At 40.3% G+C, this 21,858-nt stretch overlaps 1 protein-coding gene across 1 annotated transcript in view; it reads left to right on the top strand.

Annotated features, from left to right (window-relative positions):
• Nucleotides 1-21,858, top strand: part of CDH13 (cadherin 13) — a 425,229-nt gene that overhangs the window by 168,536 nt on the left and 234,835 nt on the right. The window contains exon 3 of the mRNA XM_034426532.3: nt 16,106-16,314. Coding sequence (XP_034282423.1) covers nt 16,106-16,314 — 209 coding nt within the window. The remainder of the gene's footprint in view (nt 1-16,105; nt 16,315-21,858) is intronic.

The raw sequence follows: 21,858 nt of genomic DNA, 5'->3' as shown, positions 1-21,858 counted from the left end.
GTTCCGCTGGTGTTATTGCAGGAAGCTGCAATTTGTCGATGTGTTTTGTAAAATTCTTGGACATGGTACCAAGTGCCCCGATTTATATATAAAGAAACACTTAAATCCCATTATTTCTCCACTGATTAACAACTCTTAAGGATGGAGGATGATGGATACAGGGGTAGCTGGTAGGTGCTCTATTCCTGATAGGTACCAAAGACTTCAAGGGTTTGTATAAATCTATGGGAAAAGCTTAAAAGGGTTGCAGTGAAGCACAAAAAAAAAATGATAAGAAAGCAGTTTATTTTACACAGAGGAGAAGAGTGCTTTTAAGTGTAGAAAGATCTGTAGAGAGTAACAATTGAGAGACACAATGGAGGCAAATGCCATAATGGAACAAAGCTATAAAGACTATTTAGCTAAGGATGCAATAATAGGCATCTTACTAAATAGCGTCATTATCTTTCCCTTTTGTAGTTTCCTTCTCTGTGGAGAATCACTGGGTTGGCAACTGAAAGTTATGCAAATAATAAAGCCAAGAGGGCTCCTTGCCTGTGTAGTTTTGTATACCTTTTGAAACACAATAGAGGCAAATAAGCAGAGATGCATGGCTGGAAGGGAAACAAAAGGCCCTTAAAAGTAGTTGTCCTTTGTATGCTGCTTTCTTTAAAATTCAATAAACAGCACATTAATTGCCACAAATTGTTCTTCACCCAGGGAAAAAAAAACTTCCTGTTACTTCCTGTTCTCCAGAAGCCACTGAAAAGCAGAGTATTTCTGGATGAAAGCAGGAGAATGCTGTCTAGCTGCAATTGTGCTGATTTTCAGGACAAAAATCCCAGCTATGCCTTTCCGTTTCTTATTCTGTCAGTTTCGTGGACTTCCCAGCCTTCCTGAACTATATAATTCTCAAGAGTCTTAATGAAAGAAGGCAATAGAGCAGAAATTAAAACATATCAGAGTTTCTTGCCAAAATCAAATCCAGAAGCACACACAGGTAATTAATTCAGCTGGATTCATTAACGTCTTTATATACATAATAACAGATGAAGTATTTACAATACCAATAGCTGATTCTTCCAACATGGTAGAAGTTACAGACAAAACACAAGGCAGGAGAGAACAGTTAGTTTCATTTAAGCAGAGCAGACATCATGCACAAACTGCTTAGTTTCAGTTTCAATTCTCTGCACAGGCTCAGAAGCTGCAGACTAAAACACACTCTGGCTCCAGTCTGTCTCAGCTCCCAATTGGCTGACTTAGTTGCTATGCCTATTCATTGGCTGAGCTTGTTACCATGTCTTTCCAATCAGTCCCCATTGGCTGATCTATTCCAGTCCATGAATATTCATACTCTGACAAAACAGAGTTCAGGAGAACCATTGAGATATTAGACAGGATTTGCTTACATTTTGCAGTCCAAAGGAGAGAGAGCTGCAGGAAGACTGGTCAACTGGTACAGAAAACATTTAATATCATCAGACTCCATATTTCAAAACTCTATATCTATGACCAGCGTATGAAGGTTTTCAAGCCAGCTGTGCTAGCTGAACAGTTTAAAAAGCATGTAGCCCTGAAGCTGTAACACAATTCCTTCTTTTTCCTCCTTAAAAGGCAAAAAGGTCTGGACAAATGACTTGAAGGTTGCCCATGCTACAAACTTTGTATTGGTTCAAAGAATCCATAGTGAATTCCACATAGTGGAACAAACCTCATAAATTCTTCAAGTTTGGAGTCGGAGAACAGATCTTGGCTAGATACCAGATGAGTAGTGCCAAAGGAAGATACCCAAAGACTATTTGGATATGCTGCAGGATCTTTTATCATATTGGAGCAATATGTCTTGCTACGTTGTATGTTTCATCACCAGGGATGTCTTAGGAAAGATTGAATATCGTATGTTAAGCTGAAGGTGACAATCTGAAACAGTACAGCTATTCAGGACCATGGACAGCATCCATAGGTGTGCAGAGACTTGAGCTTAGAGCAGGGGTCTGCAACCTTATATACTCAAAGAGCCATTTGAACCCGTTTCCCACAGAAAAGAAAACACCAGGAACCACAAAACCTGGGTGGGCGTGGCCAACTCGATGTCACTCACTTCCACTGGTCACATGATGCCCCCCCAGCCACGCCTACTCAGGCAATCATTAGGGCAGAGAACCAGTTGTTAAAAAACACCGCAAACCACAAAATCCTTTTCACATATCTCTCTCTCCCCTCCCACCCTCCCTCCCTCCTCTCTCCTTCTTCTCTGTCTCTCTCTCTCCCCCTTTCTCTCTGTATCTCTCTATGTCTCTCTCTCTCCCCTCTCTCTCTGAATCTCTCCGTCTCTGCCCTGGCTGCTTTTCCATCACCCGCCGTTGTGCTTACTTTCACAGGCCAGGTTAGGAGTGACTAGGAGGGGAGGGCAAAGGGCGGGGCCAACCAGTGTTAGGATCACTTGACAGGAAGCCACAGCAGAGGGCTCAAAGAGCTGCATGCAGCTCTGGAGCTGCAGGTTGCTAACCCCTGGCTTAGATCAACTTTAAGATGTGTGGACTTCAACTCCCAGAATTCTCCAGCCAACCATAGATTAGGGTTACAGTTAGGATTAGGGTGAGAAACTCTGAATTAGAGAATGGCTGTTGCTAAGCCAGAACATGATGCTCCAATATTGACCTGACCTTGAGATTCTTCAGAGTAACTTTATCTCCACAGTGCTTGGCTCCAATGGAAAAGTTGTGAAGTATCTTTAGTTAAGAACGCTGCTCAGGATTTTCTAGGCTGAAGTCCAACCACATCTTTCTAATTATTTATTTTTTTTAAAGACAAATTTAATATGCATTAGTACTTCTGTCAGAACTCACCAACCATTCCGTTAAACTTGTACTAAGATCATTATTAAGAATATATTCGTAATGTACACCAAGAAGAAAAGTTTTGTTCCCACCAATCTAGCTGGTCGTCTTCAAATCCTTATCTCTGCTGGAAGATTAAAGTTAGTTAGCAGAAAGAAAAAAATCCAATTCATCCTTACCAGCCTCTACAATAATAATTATACTTAGGGCATCTGCAACAATAATTAGATTTATTAGGTGTATGTTTTCCCTGGTCACTCTATATAGCACTCACACACAAAGATTCTGACCTTGGGATGCTGGATGGGAACTAGCTAGGATATTCTACTTCATTTTTCTTCCTTCTGAGTGATGGCCAGGAATGTAGTTTCAAACACCTTTGATCTAGGGCTCTTACAACCAAGAGAACTGATCAAGCAAAATACGTATGTACCATGAATAATTCCGAAAACCTTCCCGCAGCTGTTGAACGGAAATAAAATATTGCCAGGCATTTATGAATAATTGAAGGAGAAGTGATGCCTCTTTGAAAAGGGGGTGGGTGGGCAACATAAATTAACAGTGATCTTATTAATTGATGAAAAGCAAAACCTAAATTAACCAGTGGAACGATGATAAATTATTCACTCAGGCCTGCTGTTTACCAACAAATGTATTGAGGGTGAGTTAGTAAAATGGCTGGGGAAAGAATAGAATATTTGGGATATCAGTTCTATAAATTCTGGGGAAATTGCCTTGTATTTAAGGAAGGCTTGTTAAAGAAAAGGATCACTTTGCAATGTCCAATTTAAAATGAAATACATGCAGCTTTAATGGAAAGTGTTAGATGCTTAGTGTAATGTTGAGTTATACATAATTAATTTCTTTTTTAAAAAAAAAAATGCTTGGGGAAAAGCTGTGAGAGTTACAAGAGAGGTAATGTTTAGCAAACCTCTACTTCCCCGAGGTGTCTTCCGGGAATGAGGTGTGCTTTTAATATGCAAGAAGCAATTGTACTAACTAGAAGCTGTTTTATGTTCTACACGGTGCTGGCATCAAGTTGATGAAAAGAGATTCTTGCAATGGAGGACAAGGTTTGTGAAAAAGATGCAATTGTAAGCAAGACTAGTGAACTGTTATTTTTTTATTTTTTTTCGGTGGCAAGTTAAAAAGAGTAGGCAGAATCAAACCAGAATGGACTTGTGAGTAATACTGCCATAAATCAAAATGAAGAAAGGTTGTAGCTCCATGACAGAGATATTGTTCTGGGTATTGAAGATCCCAAGTTGAGTCTCTAAGTTGAGATTTTGGAAAAAAGAACCTTCTGTAACTCTTTACCTTTCTCCTACATTAAGCAGAAGTGTTGGGAAACTGCCAGCTAGGCTACAAGGAGGGGGTCAAGAGAGGACCTAGCTTGGAGTCATTGTGCAGCTGCAAGTGGTATCTCCCCCAAGATCCATGAAGCCTTCTCTGGTTGCTCCCAGATGAAGTCAAATAGCCTGGTGAGATTCTTGTAATATAGGTGATAAACAATAAAGTTGCAAAAACGTTTAGCTATTCATGAGTTGCTCTGGTTGCTGGCACTTGAGAAGTGTGACTCAGTTGTATGAATGAAAATGTGCTTGACCTCATGATGTGAATGTTGGAATATACCAGATGAAGAAAAAAAAAATGAAGGGGCTAGATAGTTTAGAAGACATGAAACTAACTCTTTAGCTACAGGCACAAATCCACTTTAGTTTAACCATGTTAGCGGCCATTCAACTGGTGATGTGTCTAACGTGGACTTCTTGCAATATAATTGTATGAGACAATCTAGTCAAATGGAGTCCTGCAGTCTATATTAGTGCTGTATGCCTGCTGCTGTATAGGTGACAGGCTAATGAGTCTGGGCCAGCAGGATGCTATATCTGGTTTACTTAAACACAAATTGAAATTGACCACAGAGCATTATGCAGAAATGATGAACTGCTTGTTGCTTTCTTTTTCTGCTTTTAACAAGAAACATATGAAGAATGGTTGCTGGAACTGGGTATGTCTAGTTGGATGGAAAGGAGGACTAGGGGAGACATGATAGCAGGGTTCCAGTATCTCAGGGGCTGCCACAAAGAAGAGTTGAGGGTCAACCTATTCTCCAAAGCACCTGAGGGCAGGACAAGAAGCAATGGGGGAAAACTAATCAAGGAGAGAAGCAACCTAGAACTAAGGAGAAATTTCCTGACAGTGAGAACAATTAACCAGTGGAACAACTTGCCTCCAGAAGTTGTGAATGCTCCTGCATTGGAAGTTTTTAAGAAGATGTTGGATAACCGTTTGTCTGAAATGGTGTAGGGTTTCCTGCCTAAGCAGGGGGTTGGACTAGAAGACCTCCAAGGTCCCTTCCAACTCTGTTATTCTATTCTATTCTATTCTATTCTATTCTATTCTATTCTATTCTATTCCATTCCATTCCATTCCATTCCACTCCACTCCACTCCACTCCACTCCACTCCACTCCACTCCACTCCACTCCATTCCATTCCATTCCATTCCATTCCATTCTATTCTATTCTATTCTATTCTATTCTATTCTATTCTATTCTAGCAAGACAGTCCCTTTTAATTATGCCTTCCCTACTCATGATTTTTCCAGAGGCATACAATTGGCCATGCAAGAGATAGTGATGCTATTTGGACCAATTCAGCTAAGCTTTTAGACAGAACAGCAGTCTATTGGCAGCTTTTAGTCCCAATAGTTATATGGCCACTGCATGGCCAGAGGCTGTAGACTATGGAGTTCCAGATGCTGAAGATGGAGGGCTCTTAGCTACACGCTGCTTTTTTACAATGTTTGTAAAATTAAATGGGCAAAGAAACCTTTCACACCGATTGCTTCCCACCATGCTTTCTCTCCTTGAACTCGTTGGAAAGAAGACAAATATCTCTTTCACCTTAATGTTAGCCATCACTGGTATAGGGTCTCCTGTTTGAGCAGGGGGCTGGACTAGAAGACCTCCAAGTTCCATTCCAGCTCATTCATTTTATTCTATTAGTATTCTTTAAAGAACCCTACTGGTTCTTTAAAATATAATTCTGGAGGGGGAAGGAGGAGGAAGACGAGGAGGAGGAGGTGATAGATAGATGGATGGATGGGTGTGTGGGTGGGTGGAGACACCTTTACAGTGCTTGTAAAGATCAAGATATTACATATTTGCCGAGGGTAAAGCTGTCTTCTAATGACGGTTTCTTTGACAGTTCTTTCCATTCAAGTCATTTCATTAGCAAGCATTCCTTCAAGAGGTCAGAGGGCAAACTCATGACTTGTTTTGAGATCACAAATATGAATCTATCACGCCTGTCTTCTCCTCTTCCCTCAGTCACAACTAATTCTCCCTGTAAGTCAACATTTATTATGTGGATACTACAATCATGTATATTTAGCCAGAAGCGAAATGCCACCCAAATGAGAAATGTGACAGCATGTAGACAAACGCTGTCACTCGCTTACATTTGGAGAAATGGCAAGAGTTGATGAAGATGGTAAGGGAGAGGGAGTTCTTGTTATTCATGCTTTACAAAAGGTTTATAAGCATGAGCGACGACAAGCCAAGTCTAATTAATATCTTATCTTTTAAAACTACCTGAGGGATAATTAAGATTGTTTAATGCCAAAGAAAGACAATATTATTCAAATAGCTCTCTGGTCTAAAATGCTGGTGGAAGATGGGTAAAGTCTTCTCCATTGATGAGGTCAAGAAGTAACTTTTACAGACGGGCAGATTTACTTTCACCTTTGAGGATACTTTGGGATTAAAAGACCTTCATTAAGTGAGAATGAAGTTGAAAGGACTAAATTCTTTATGAAGCTATTGACTATTGACCTCCATATCTCCATGAGGTTGGTGTTAGAAAATGTAAGATCCATTCATCCATCCAGCCATCCAGCCATCCAGCCATCCAGCCATCCAGCCATCCAGCCATCCAGCCATCCAGCCATCCAGCCATCCAGCCATCCAGGAAGGAAGGAAGGAAGGAAGGAAGGAAGGAAGGAAGGAAGGAAGGAAGGGGAAAAGGAAGGGGAAGGGGAAGGGGAAGGAAAGAGAGGAAGGACAGGACAGGACAGGACAGGACAGGACAGGACAGGACAGGAAAGGAAAGGAAAGGAAAGGAAAGGAAAGGAAAGGAAAGGAAAGGAAAGGAAAGGAAAGGAAAGGAAAGTTTGTTGGAGGTTGAAAGGGAACAGAGAGAAAGAAGGATCCCATATTTTACAAAATATTTCCTTTAATTTCTACATCTTTTTCTAATCTTGGCTAACACAGCATTTCTTGTAATTTGCTCCTTGGAGACTCATCCAGGCTCTCCTTGATAGCAACCTCAATACGAAAGCATCTGCTCACCCATTGTTTTATCTTCTATCATCATCTGACTGAATTTTTTGACTGAAATAATTTTGCTCCTCCTGATGATCGTTGATTTTCAGACCCATGGTTTTAATTTGTGTATTTATTTTATGGGTGGGTTGGCTATCTGGTTAGTTAGTTATATAATTCAGAGAACTAACTTCAATTGCACAGAACTCTTGCGCAACTTACAATTTCGAAATGAGAAAGAAGGAAACTGTAGAGTAGCTTTAGTCCATAGCCAAAAGAGAATAGGATGGCTTCTATTGACTTTCTGAACATCTTCCTGATATGATAGACCTCTAAGGAGATGCTGCCCAGATCTAGACACCACAGCAGTGAAGGCCTGCTTCCAAGATCCCGACAGTTGATATTGTTTAATCAAGGCAATATGAAATTTAGATCTGGGTGGAAGGAAGAGAAATAGAAATTGGAAGGCACTTAAACATCCAGTCCTTGGTGGTCTCTGAGCAACCAACCAACCAACCAAGCTCAGAGAACACCAAGGACCCCTCATTTCAACCCTGAGCTGCAAATATTCACCTTTATTGATACTAAAATGTTCATTCATCCCTAGAAACTCACCCTCCATCTTCCACTTCAAGCTTTGGACATAGCATTGCTCAAAGGTCCTATTTAGCAACATGAATGAGAGCATTAAAAAAGTATTTGACAACTCTTAGCTTTATTAGCCAGACAATCTGTTGGTGTGTATGTATGCCTGTGTGTGCTTGTGTTGGGTATACATGGACTCATTTCCATTATTCACTTTTCAGTGTTTGTGACTGACAACTCTTCCTTGCCCCCTCGGAGGAACTTTTGTTAGAAATGAAAAAAAGACCCAACCCCAAAACCCACGTCTTTGTCAGGGACTATCAAAGGTGATGTTTGATGAGAATAGAAAACGTGTCAGGAGGGACTCTGAACAGAAAGATTACATGGCACAGTTTTAATGGCATTGTTTTCAGCAGTTGGACCTCTCTGATCCTAGGGTAGGAGTCGATATTCAAACAAAATGTATGCCTTTTAGTAGCTATTAACATAGAGTCACCACTAAATACCTACAATGCAGAAGGGGGGGAAAAGGCCAACAACTCAGCTCTTGAAAGTTCTCAAAAATTATATTCGGTCCGTCTCTGAAACATAATTTTAAGAGGAAAATAGGAACAGAGCAAAGTTTTCTTCCTATCTGCTCCATCCTTTTGGAGAAGGGAGATGCCGTGTTTCCCCAAAAATAAAACCTACCCCAGAAGTAAGTCCTAGTTCAATTTTTTTTACACGTATGCCCAATATAAGCCCTACCCCCAAAATAAGCCCTAATTAAGATCCTGCCCACTCCAGGGTGCACGGGTAAAAATGAAGCTAGGTGGGGATGGGAGAATGGAGCTGCCCTACTATTTACCTTTGGACAGTTGCAGTCAGGCCTCGCACACCCCAACACCTGCCTTGCTGGCCCATTTCTTCTGCATCCTGAACACTTCTAGCTGATATTAGATAATATCTAATATTGGCTTCAGAGGCCTTCAGGAAAGCCTTGCCAGCCTTGCCGGCTGCAGAAGAAGTTCCTGAAGGCCTCTGACAGCAGAAAGGAGGCCGGGGGTGACATGCGCAACTGAGGAGAATCAGTGGACAATATCCTCTCTCCAAAATAAGACCTGGTGCCTTTTTTGGTGCCAAAAAATATAAGACAGGGTCTTATTTTCGGGGGGAAATGGGTATTTTAAAAGCAAAGTATCCAAAGTAGGAATGACGTACTGTCCTATGCAAGGGATGTATTTGTGTAAGAAAATGACAGTTGTGAACGTGTGTTAAATAGGAAAAGGATGATCCAAGCAGTTACTTAATGCTTCCAAACAGACGGCAAGAGCATGTTTCTTGGCAGAAGGCCAATCATGAGCATAGATAAAAAGCAAATCTTTATGGAAATTCAATCAAGTTTATTTTCAGGGAAACATATCTGCTACCCGCAGTCCTTTAAATATCTCTATTTCTCCCCTCCTTCTGATGCGAAGAGGGCCAAAGATATTACAGGCCGGCTTCAGAGTATTACTCACTTTGTGCTCTCTCAGTGCTACATAAATGATGAATCATGTTCTACCAGCAGAACAAACAAGTATTTTGGAAATAATACATCGGTATCGTGTGGCAGGTGGGAATTGACAAAGTCTTTTATTTGGGGTGATGCTTTCTCGGAGAAATGTTGAATAAATAGTCTTCCCGTAGATTTTTGTGCCATTTTTTTTTAAAGAACATTTCTTGCAAAGAGGCATTGATGGCTTTTGTGGGTTGGAAAAGGAGTCAGGAAGAAATGGTTTTTCCAGGAAATTGAGACACTCTGCTGTGTCTCACGTACCCGTCTGTGCCATTTTGAGATTTGACTGAATTGCAGGAGGCACCACTTTATGGTGGTATAATTTTTTCTGTGGGGTAAGTGAGTTTTAAATTGCTTACAAGGGCTGCATTCACACAAATAACCAGTAAAATAATGCCCCAAATTTGGGCGCTTGGCAACTGGGATTTATGATGGTGGCAGCATTCCAAGGTCACGTGATCACCATTCAGGAATCCATTTGCTTGGATTCCAACAAGCAAAGTCAATGGGAGAAGCTAGGTTCAATTAACAACTGCAGAGATTCACTTAACAATGTGGCGACAAAAATTGTTAAACCAGGCGCAAATTACTTAACCTTTATTAGCAATGAGAATTTTGATCCCATTTGTGGTCATAAGTCAAGGACTACCTTTAAATAGGTAGGGTTCATGCAACATGTGAAAAAAGAAAATATCTAGCATGGGTTCCCAGTAACCAGTTTCATGTCCTGTACAAACAGAGCTACTTCGCTGTGTTGTGGAAGCTTACTGTCTCAATTGTAGAGGTACAGTAGTGGCCAAAATTGTGGAAACCTTTTGGGAAAAGTATATTTTTGAGGTTTGGTGGCTAATAACACCACTTTTTTTTTTCTTTTGGAGTTTCAAGGCAATCATATTCCATTGCTGGAATGGCCTGGGAATAGCCCAGACCTTCATCCAATTGAAAATCTATGGATCGGACTAAAGAAACTTGTTAGTCAGAAGTGACCCAGCAATAAAACCCAGTTAATAGAAGCAATCCTTCAATCTTGGTTTCACATTATAACAGCTGCAGAACTAAAAGACTTGGTTCACTTCATGGGAAGGCGTTGTAAGGCTGTAATTCATGCTAAAGGTTACCCAACTAAGTATTAACTGACATGGTGATCATTTTTGTATATCTCATTTTTTTCTACGTGTTTCAATTTTGCTTCTTTATACTCTAACTGCTATTCTAATAGCAAATCGTTCATAAACGTTATTGCATCACATTCTTGATTAAATTGTATTTCCATTGATATATAATTGTATGGTACTACTCCCTCCAAAAAAGTGGTGTTATTAAGTAGTTTTGGAAAATACACTTTTCCCAAAAGGTTTCCACAATTTTGGCCACTACTGTATATAAAGCTTTAAGCAGCTTGACACAGCATCTGTCAAAACATCATTTTCCATTTTACTGTAAGCTTCAAGATCTTCCAAAGATATCTTTTCTCGAATACAATTCAGACATGAAGCATCCAGGCAGAACAGGACAACCAGTGAAAAGTTGTCCTAGTTCTACAATTATGAAAGCACAATGTAATCCCAGCTTCCTTCTTTTCAAGGCAACCTTTCAAAATTCCTTCTGATTGATATTTTTTCCTCAGACTTCTCAAATGTCCATGAACTGCTAGAAACTCTTGCAGCTGAAAAATCAATATATTCCACTCCTTTTTGCCATCTGCGGCATCCAATTATAGCAATGAATCATGACATTATGAGGGATGTTGCAAATTTCTTTTACATCTCTTCTCCTCATAGGTAGTAGCCCCTTGTCCACATCTTCTCCTGCAATACAAATACCTGAAAAAAAATATTTAGGTGATGCGGAGGCAGGAGAGAAACAGCAGAAAAAATAAGAATAAGGAGAAGTGTTAACTAAAATAAAAGTAAATAAGCAAACAAAGGAATTAAAATTGCATAGGCGTTAGAAGGATATCTGTGAAAATCCAAGATGGTGGCCAAGCCCATATAATCAGAACCCTGGAACATTTTGAGGTATTCAGAGTGTGACACATATAAAAAGTGTGCAGGATTTGATTGTGAGGTCTCAACCACCATCTTGAATGTCACAATTGTGCACACATCACAAATGATGTGGAAGAAATGTTTTGGACCTCACATGGTTTTAATGCCCTCTGTTGTTATTAAGGAACCATCTTTTCTTCAGATTTTCCGTGAGTCTGAGGAAAAATGCCACTATTTTAAGACATTAATCCAACTCTTCTAGTGGTGCCAACTTTCTTCTACAGGAATTTATTGTGATCGCCATTTGTGGAAACCGTTTTGAGAGCAATAGAGACATCCCATTTTTCTGCCTTGGTTACTAGGTGGTTACTCCTCAGGAGTGGAATTCACCCTTAAGTTTTAACAACCAATCAATTCTTCCAATTTAATCCCAGAGAGATTTTTGGAATTAAACCAAGTCTTTCTTGGCATCACAAAAAGTGAGTTTAAAACAATAGAGGTGGAGATGGTTCAACAAGATGGATAACAGTTGCTTACAGTCTTTTTCAACTGCATCTTTTAATATGCATTTTCTAATAACATTCATTTTTATGCCATCTTGTTTATATTTGCAAGCAATTTTCTTAATATAACGCATGGCAGGTTTACTATTCTATGTTTTTCTGATCAGCTCCTCTAATACCACCGTGGTACACATTTTTTAACTAGAAATTTGCATCACAGACGTGTAAAATTTGGAAGATAACCAAGTGTTTGTTCTTATCTTGCAAAAAAAAAACAAACCAACCCAATATTAGGTAATTGCACATTTTTTTCATACAGTAAATATTCTTCCAATGAAAGGAAACAATTTTGTTTTAGAAAATAACATCATTTCTCAATGTTGGATAATGTTGGTTTTCTACTTTTGTTTCAGAGCAAAGCTCTCCAATATTTTGGGTAGTTTTTAATCATGGTTTATAGAAAACCATTTATATTTCATCCAGAATATCCATATGTCTGGATTTCATGCTAACAGAATGTCCCAAAAGTATTTTTTCAAAAGACAACTGGACTGTGTTTTTTTCCCTGAAGACGTTTTGCTTCTCATCCAAGAAGCTTCTTCAGAACTGAAGAAGCTTCTTGGATGAGAAGCAAAATGTCTTCAAAGAAAAAACAAAGAAAGTCCAGTTGCCTTTTGAGAAAGCACTTTTGGGACAACTATGACCTGGATGACTGAGAGTCTCCATAGACATGTTAACAGAATCAAGTTGTGTTGGATTTTAACAATTGTCATGTCATTTAAATGTGGTTACATGTGTTGGACTTTCCATGAAGTTGAATCAGAGTTCCAGGAATGAGTAAATAAATCGATAGCACATAAATAATTTGCTGGCAGATAAGCATTATGTTTACCTCAGAAGTTCACTGAAGGGCCTGGCACCAGGTCTTATGCTAACAAAGTAGGTATTAAGCATCAGGCTTTTGTAAAATATAGGTTGCTTAGATTTTTCTTTTTCCCATTAGGAAATATTTGGCACAGCCTCCATGCTTTCCATCGCGCATTTTGGATCTCGTTCTACACCATACGGCATATTACACACAATAAAGATGTTCACTTGGCAGAAACAACTTTCTGAACAACCATATAGATGTCAATAAATGAATAGTTTGCTTGCACAGAACTAAAACTTTTGGATCCAATCTATTTCTATTTTTAGAATCTGGCTACAGCTGGGGGATAACTGTGCGTGTGAACTGAATTTTCAGCCAGGAAAATCAGTATTGCAGTAAAGAGCCCCCATTTGATAGGATGGGTGGCTCATTATGTACTCCAAATTAATGAATGGATCTCCTTAACTACCTTTGAAGAACCTGGCCATTAAAGGTTCCATTGTTGTCAGCACCCAAAAGTTCAGAAGGAGATATGTGTCCATTAAATTAATTTTATTGTATTTTAGTAAGGTGGGGGAGAGGGGCAAAAGTCTGCTCACCTTCTCTTGAATTAGATTCTCTCTCTTCTTCCTCAGTTTTCATTGGTATTGCCTTAAATGCAGTAACATTTCTCTAAGAGTATGAGATTGACTGATAGAAGTAAATGTTTGTAGCTCAGAGTTGAACTTGTGGGGTCCTTGCTGTTCTCTGAGCTTGGTTATTTTCTTACAAACATTTCATTACCAAATAAGGTAACATCATCAGTATTAGAAGGGAATGGGCAGTTAAGAAATATGAAGTATAAATGAATAAAAATGCAATTTGCCAACCTCTTCTTCTAGTACTGATGATGTTACTTAGTTTGGTAATAAAACATCTGCAGGAAAACAATCAAGCTCAGAGAGCACCAAGGATGAGATTTCTGTGTCAACATCACAAGTCAAGTGCCATCTTGCTTGCTTAAGACTCTGAGAACCGTACTCGCCTGCCCATCTGAATCCATACAATCTTCTCAAGGGCCTTGAAAGACGCAAATGTCCTGGGACATCTTGGGCTGTCTTGAAGTCCAAAAGTTGAAGTCCAAAACCCCTAGAGGGCAAGAAAATGAGAAATAGGTTGGGGTTTCATAATGGATTTTGCAATGGAGTTTGCTATCAAAAGTATGATGTTAATAGAATAGAATAGAATTTGTCTTGCTCTGAATTCATCCAAAAGATGGATCAATTCAGCCTAAAATTGCTGAATAGCATCGTCTATGGAGATTCTCAGTTCTCCAGGTCATGGCTGTCCCAAAGGTTCTTTTTCAAGAGGCAACTGGACTTTCTGGTTTTTCTTTGAAGATGTTTCACTTCTCATCCAAGAAGCTTCTTCAGTGTGTGTGGATCTCTCTCTCTCTCTGTGTAACACATATTATTATCTACCGATAGAAAAGTCTATGGAGATTCTTAATCATCCAAGTCATGGTTGTCCCAAAGGTGCTTTTTCAAGAGGCAACTGGACTTTCTGGTTGATTTATTGGTTTTATGCAGGAATCTTTCCATCTTGCCTGAAGGTGCCAGGGTCTCAGCAAATTCTCTACTAGGGAACCATATGGGTTGATTGGTTCTCCCATTGATTTCCATATGGGTGTCATGCACGAAAGTTGTGTTTTCATAAATTCTGCATCTCTTGAGCGCTGAAAACTCAACCGCCCATTAGAGATGGTTCTTGGAGCTGTAGATGTGATCAGTTTTCCATAAAGAAAAGCCGTTGCTGAACATAATTAAAGTAGTCTGCACAATAACAATTATCACACAGCTGAAGTGTGGAAATTCATATATTTAGGGAGGCGCTTTGATTGTGAAACCAATCATCCTACAGTAATTTCCATCAAACCAACAGAATTGGTTCTTTAATATGAAGCAAAATTATTATCCCAAACTGCTTTTGTTAGCCTTAAGGATTTTAGATGGCCAGGCCAGGCCCCAAACCAATTATTCCATAATTATTTACTGAAAACATTTTGTTCAAGACTGCTGTTTCTCGCCTTATAAACCATGGAGTAACTACTCCCACAGTAGTTGCTATAATTCAAGTATGTTTAATCTAGTTTCCGTTAATGTTTTGGTGAATAAATTTCAATCTGTAGCATGCTGGAAGATGCCTTTTCTTTTACCTTTATCAGGTGCACAATAGCTCTGAAGCACTTAAGGGGGGAAATGGTTTCATATATTGTATAAGGCCATAAAGCGCTGTCTTTTGTTCTGGAGTGGATGTAATAAATGTGTGAATCTAACCATCCAGCCTTTCTTTGTGAATCACCAATTGACATTGGAACATGTTTTGTGACATTGCTGCTAAACCATAAAAGGTTATATAGTTTAAAAACAAGATTGTGACGGATATGCAGAATCAGGTCGGATAGACAAAGAATAGTACTGAATATTGGATTATATATTAGTGTGAGACAAACCATTATGGTTTGTAAACTGTGATTTACAATTTAGTATTGTGTATAGTATGAGTCAGTTGGAGAGCTGCTGACACCCTTCCTCCCTCCCTCCCGCCTTCCCTTTTCCCTTTCTTCCTCCCCTCCTCCCTTCTTTTCCCATCAGCTTTTCCTTCCTTCCTTCCTTCCTTCCTTCCTTCCTTCCTTCCTTCCTTCCTTCCGTCCGTCCTTCCTTCCTTCCTTCCTCCCTCCCTCCCTCCCTCCCCTCCTCCCTCCCCTTCCTTTCTTCCTTCCCTTCTCTCTTTTCCCTTCAGCATCTCCTTCCTTCCTTCCTTCCTTCCTTCCTTCCTTCCTTCCTTCCTTCCCTCCCTCCCTCCCTCCCTCCTTCCCTTTTCCCCTTTCTTCCTCCCCTCCTCCCTTCTTTTCCCTTCAGCTTTTCCTTCCTTCCTTCCTTCCTTCCTTCCTTCCTTCCTCCCTCCCTCCCTCCCTCCCCTCCTTCCTCCCTCCCCTTCCTTTCTTCCTTCCCTTCTCTCTTTTCCCTTCAGCATCTCCTTCCTTCCTTCTTTCCTTCCTTCCTTCCTTCCTCCTTCCCTCCCTCCCTTCTTCCCTTTTCCCCTTTCTTCCTCCCCTCCTCCCTTCTTTTCCCTTCAGCTTTTCCTTCCTTCCTTCCTTCCTTCCTTCCTTCCTTCCTTCCTTCCTTCCTTCCTCCCTCTCTCCCTCCCCTCCTCCTTCCCCTTCCATTCTTCCTTCCCTTCTCTCTTTTCCCTTCAGCATCTCCCTCCTTCCTTCCTTCCTTCCTTCCTTCCTTCCTTCCTCCTTCCCTCCCTCTCTCCCTCGTTGTTCATTGTTATAGAACTGTTTACAATGATTAAAATTGAAAGCATTGGGCCAGCAATGTTCCAAATAAGGCCTCTAACATAAGCCAACTAGCTATCAATGGCATGATATTTCATGGATACTTTTGACCTTGTTTCTTTCTCTCTTTCTCTCTCCCTCCCCTTTAGTGGTATTTGATGACTGTCAAGAAAATCACAAATTGAACTTTGAAGTTTCCAGCCCAGACTTCAAGGTGGAACCCAATGGAGCTTTAGTTGCATTGAGAAATTTATCAGATGCTGAGAGAGCTTTAGTCATCCGTGCACAGTCAGCCCAGGCAGAAGATACAGCAGAAGTATTGATTGTCGGCAGAAAAGAAAAATCTGGTTCTTTAAAGGTAAGACAGAAACAAAAATAAATCAAATGTGGCGGATGATGTGCATAAATTAGTTGAGCGCGCAGCGATACGATAATAGAATTTTTCATTTTGTCAATTGAGCAAAACTATGGTGTTAACAAAACGACCGAACTATTTGCAGGAGATAAGTTACTGAATCACAGAGGAAATTGTTCATATATTATGCAGGCAAAGCTATAAACTTATACACCCTTGTGGATACCGAATTAATTGGTTTTACTTCCAATTAAATGTATGGCGTTTTGGAGTGCATAATAAATGGGGCAAATTAATTGGACTTCATTTTACCTTTTAACCTTAAAGCCCTATCTGATTTAAATAAAGGCCTCTAAAGTAGTATTGGGGATCTGAATCTATAGAGGCTTAATTTTTTTAAAAAAGCTTCAGAAGAAATTAGATTTGAATATTCACTGGAACATATGCTTTGATGGAGAAGGACATCCCTCTTTTTATTCCACTTATATTACTCTATGTAGTGTTGGGTGCATGTGTAACAATTAATGTGTGGGGAAATCGGGCAGGAAAATTCCAGCTTCAAATTTGGCTTATAAAAAGTGAAAGAAAGTGAGGTGGGCTCTGTTCCACCATACCAAATGATGCAGCAGGATTTGAGAAAGTACAATAATTTAACTTTATTAACTGGTGTGATATACATATGCACTGTAGGAGAAAAGCAGGCAATGCTGGCGGGTGGAGTTAAACACGCCATTAGCTTAGATTTGTTACACTGTTACCAGCAATCCAAATCCAACTCCTCTGGAATACTGTTGACGCTTATCTGATGCCAATTTAGTACTGAGCTTTTGTTTAGATGAATGTCAGGTGCAAAGGATCAAGACCAGGGGTGTCAAACTCACGTCGTCACAGCGGAGTCATGTGACATATCGCCACTTTTTCCCCCTTCGCTAAAATGGGCGTGGGCGGTGCATGATGCATCTGGCCCATCAGCCATGAATTTGACAGCCCTGATCAGGACCATATGTTAAGATTTAATGCTCAAAATCAGTTCAAAGATTTAATGCTCAAGCTTACATGCAAGAATCTGTTTGGTGTATCAAGAAACTGGGAGACAGTGAGTTCTAGTTTTACCTTAGGGCACAAAGCCATCTAGGTAACATTGAACCAGTCTTAGGAAGGAAGCTATGGCAGATCACTTCCTAAAATCTTTCCATGAAAACTTTGGGGCCACCAAGAGTCAGTAAGTCAACAAAACAACCCAGAACGCACTGAACCTTCCAAATATTTATTGTGATGATTATTGCTGAATCAATTATGACAATAATTCGAAGCAATGATTCGGGTTGAAGCGAGAACTATCACTTTATCCCTAATAATCATATTAATTATACTGAATGTTAAACTCAACTGAACTGAAATAATCTAATGGTTCTCCTGGCCCCATCTACATATTCTTGGGGATTGGTTGCTGTTTTGGGAGTGCAATTCAGAGGGAGTATTCAGCCGGTTCAGACTGGTTTGCTCAAACCAGTAGCCCTGACTCTATGCCTATCCTATTTAGGCATGTTTTTTAGCCACATACATGTGTGCATGTCGGGTGCATAAGTAAAGCACATGCATGGAAGGCCGTGCCCACGTGTGGACAAGGCGCACACACTCACATTTGCACAAACCGGTAGGGAAGGTAAGTGAATACCACCCCTGGTGCAATTCCTTATATTCCATTCATAAGATGAACTAATTAGCTTTATTGGAAAAGGGAGATCCATGGCTAAGAAATCAAATGCATCTTTAAAAAAAAAAAAAAAAGAAATCGGCTTGCATCCTGATCCAGGCAATGAGTCAAGCTTCAAATAAGACAGCTAAGCACATGTGATCTCCCTGACACACAAGCTCTACCCAGGGCTGATAAGCTCAGTCTGGGAAAATAGAAGGGAATGAAAAAGATAAGGTTTTCAGAGTTTCTCAAGCTAGACGTTTTGAGAAAAGAAGTTCAAAATAAGCCGATGAGTTGGCAGGAAATGAGAGAGAGCTCTTGTTGGAGTTTTGAAGACAGAGAAGCTGATGGTTGGCAAACTCAGCTGGATTTAAGCAGTTTTGGCTGCTGAAGAACTCAAAGTTCCAGGTTGTAGGTGGGTGTGAAAAGACCCTCAAAGAGATCCAGAGTGAACTGGAGAAAAACATCATACCTGCTTCAGGTGTCATTTCTACCATACATGGATGGGTGACCCAAAAGAAAAGAGAATCAGGAAGGGGGAAAAAACCAGCATTACATCTACCCCAAAAATTGCCAATTAAAAATATTGCTTTTGATGAACTCTAAGGGAGAAGGGGACAGGAATAGTTACACACATAGGAAGAGGTTTAAGTTGGTTACATTGATGGAGGGAAGGAGGAGAGGAGAAGGACAGGAGAAAGAGAAGGAGAGGAGGGAAGGGAAGGAAAGGGAAGGGAAGGGAAGGGAAGGGAAGGGAAGGAAAGGAAAGGAAAGGAAAGGAAAGGAAAGGAAAGGAAAGGAAAGGAAAGGAAAGGAAAGGAAAGGAAAGGAAAGGAAAGGAAAGGTATTCTACATTTTTATAGGAATTCAATTTCATAAATATATGAGGTAAAAGATTCAAGGCCTTTTTTCAAATTAATTAAAATATTCCCTGCCAATGATGCACCAAAGGAATAACTGAAATACTAGCCTTCATTTCTCTACTGTGGCATTTAGCACAGAGGAAGATAGGACAGTGACTTAGAAGAAAATTAAGCCAGGTACCTTCACAGACCTATAATTTAGGATGACAAGGAAGCCATAATGAGGAGATTAGAAAGGATGAGTGATCCGTTCTCTGACTCTTCCACTTAGTTCCCTGGCAGGAGGCAGTTTCATTGTTTTTGCAGCAGGAAAGAGATTTCGCCAGAAATCTTCCATGTAAAGGCCATATTAGCTGTAAAAGGAAGACTGAACAAGCTTTAAAACATTTCCTCTGTGCTTCTGATGTCTTTTGATGTGACTCTGAGCTCTGGGTGGAATCCTTTTGCAGAGTGCATGGGCACAGGGCTTGTTTCATCCCTCACATTGTGTGGACTTCATTTGAACCCTGGCGTTGAGACCACCACAATCTTTTGCCAAAATTGAAAGTTTTTAAAAGGCCCAGTTTAATATTCACATTACAAATCTGTCTTTTCTTTTTGGTCCTCCATGAACAGATGTAAGGCTGTTGTATCCTTGCATTGGGCCTTTTCTGTGGAGTCCCAATACCTCAGAGATTAAGAGAGAGATTAATTCCAGTTCCTTTCTCCTTGACGATGACAACTTTTTCTCCTTCTCCTTCTCCTTCTCCTTCTCCTTTTCCTTCTCCTTCTCCTCCTCCTCCCTCTCCTCCTCCTTCTCCTTCCCCTCTTTCCTCTCCTCCTCCCCCTCTTCTTCCTCCTCCTCCAGCTTTTCAAGGACCACCACATTTACCACTGGAATCTGTGAGCCTTTTTTGTCTCAAAAGTAGTGGCACGTATCTTTTTTCCTTTCAGCCTAGGACCCAAAAGAGAAAGTGTAGAGTCTCACAAATTGCAGCATGTGATTGTTCTAATGTGTGTTGCTACCTCTGTGCTCTCACAAATCTATCTACAACAGCAGAGCCCAAGGGAGAGCCTTCAGATTATCACTATTCTGGATAATATGTATGATGATATCATTTTCTATTAGCCATTCTTTTTCTTCACTCATTATAAGCTCCATCAAAGCATTTTCTGGGAAAGATATCTCTTTTTCCACCCTCCTGCCATGGAAAGATCAGAGAAGAACTAGCAATTCTAAAGTGAGAGGGGGAAAAAATACTGAACCATGTAAGTGAAGAGCATAAATAATTCTCTTTGAAACGGTAAAGAATTAGATGCATTTAACTTTCTCTTGAGTTATCCAAATTTGGATACCCTGCAAGGATTCCACCTTCCATGAAAGTGTGGGAAATTAAGATTTGTCTGGAATGTAGGCTTTTGAGTGACATGGTCTTCAAGGAAACACAATGTCAGGGTAGTGATTTAAGAGCTGATCAGCTGTTGCAATGATGCAATAATGCAATGATGTGATGATGGGAATGAGTCAGCAAGGTTTTTGGCTGTTATCCCTTTAAGATCCTATATAATAAGAAGAGGCCCTGTTAGGGCGTCTCTTTCTCACTGTTTGTTTTTCCCTGCTGTAATTGCTGCTTGTTTGACCTCTGACTATAGAATGTGTATGTATAGTATATATTCTTTTGTTGATAAAACTACTATTTATTACAAACCTCTGTTTGCTGTTATTGCTCTTGGGTTGTCTCATGTAGTAAATCTGTGTGCACTCTGACACACAAAGTCCAGTTGCCTTTTGAAAAAGCACCTTTGGGACATGCTTTACTCAATTAGCTGAATTTTTGGAGTTTGTGTGATGCACCCAATCTAAAAACACATTCTGAATTACTTAGCTAAAGTGTAGGTATCAATCTGTCTTTCTCTTTTTAATAACATTCTAATGTATTGGGTTAATCCAGTCCAATTTATTATTGGTAATTATTATTTGCTCAGCACATGGTACATTAAACTGTGTTTGGAGAGCCATTTATTAATTGGAAAAAGACTTCGGGATGATCATGGCATGTAATAAGTATCTTGATTAAGACTTTTTTGAAAGCCTGCAATGGCAGAAGGAGGCTATTAATCTTGACCCCTCCGTAAGAGGCAATTTCTTAAAACTGTGGAACACCTGTCAATCATTCATAGATTACAGGAACCTATAAGAGACAAATCAATCAAGAAATGACATGCTTATCAACAGAAGACATTTAGGTGGGAACCGTAATGAGTCAAGCCAAGCAATCTGTGAACGATGCTATCAACACAATTGAACTTGAAGAGTCTTGGCTTGGCTTTTTTTAAAAAAAATATTGTTTTATATTGAGGAAGCTCAGAGATACAACACCTGTATCTACAACAACATTGGCTTTGTTGCCAACTCCAGATCCAGATGGGACTAGCAGAATGGAATTGTGCAAAGTAGGTTCCGTTGGTATATAGACTGAACTGAATAGCTATGCTGGCTGGGGAATTCTGGAAGTTGAAGTCCACAGATCTTAAAGTCACCAAGGTTGAGAAACACTGTATTCTGGCCACTGGCCCCTCCAGCAGCCGAATCAGAGGAGGAGGAGGCATGGGAGTCAGGGTCAGCATCAGAGCAACCTGAGAGCTCCGAGGGGGAAGAGGGAATGGAGCTGGCAGAGAGAGAGAGAGAGAGAGAGAGAGAGAGAGAGAGAGAGGGAGGGGGGGGCAGAGCCTGGGCAGTCCATCAGCCCCTCAGATGGAGAGCCAACAGCCCCCAGGTCTGGAGGTGGCTGATGAGGAAGAGGAGGAACAGCTGGGTCCAGTGCCTGACGCATGGATGCACAGAAGAGGAGAGGAGAGCAGTGGAAATCCATGGGCCAATCCTTGGGATGGGAGAGCCACCGCTACTAGTGAGGCCCCATACTAGCTCTGGGGATAAAAGGCAGAGGGTGGAGATGAATAGATGTGGCAGACAACTATTCATCTCCTGGCTGGCTGAACTTGTTA

This window comes from Pantherophis guttatus, chromosome 11 (genome assembly GCF_059756535.1).
Source record: "Pantherophis guttatus breed Tessera chromosome 11, ASM5975653v1, whole genome shotgun sequence".
NCBI lineage: Eukaryota > Metazoa > Chordata > Lepidosauria > Squamata > Colubridae > Pantherophis > Pantherophis guttatus.
The sequence above is the reverse complement of the archived record's forward strand: the minus strand, read 5'-3'. Positions and strand labels throughout refer to the sequence as shown.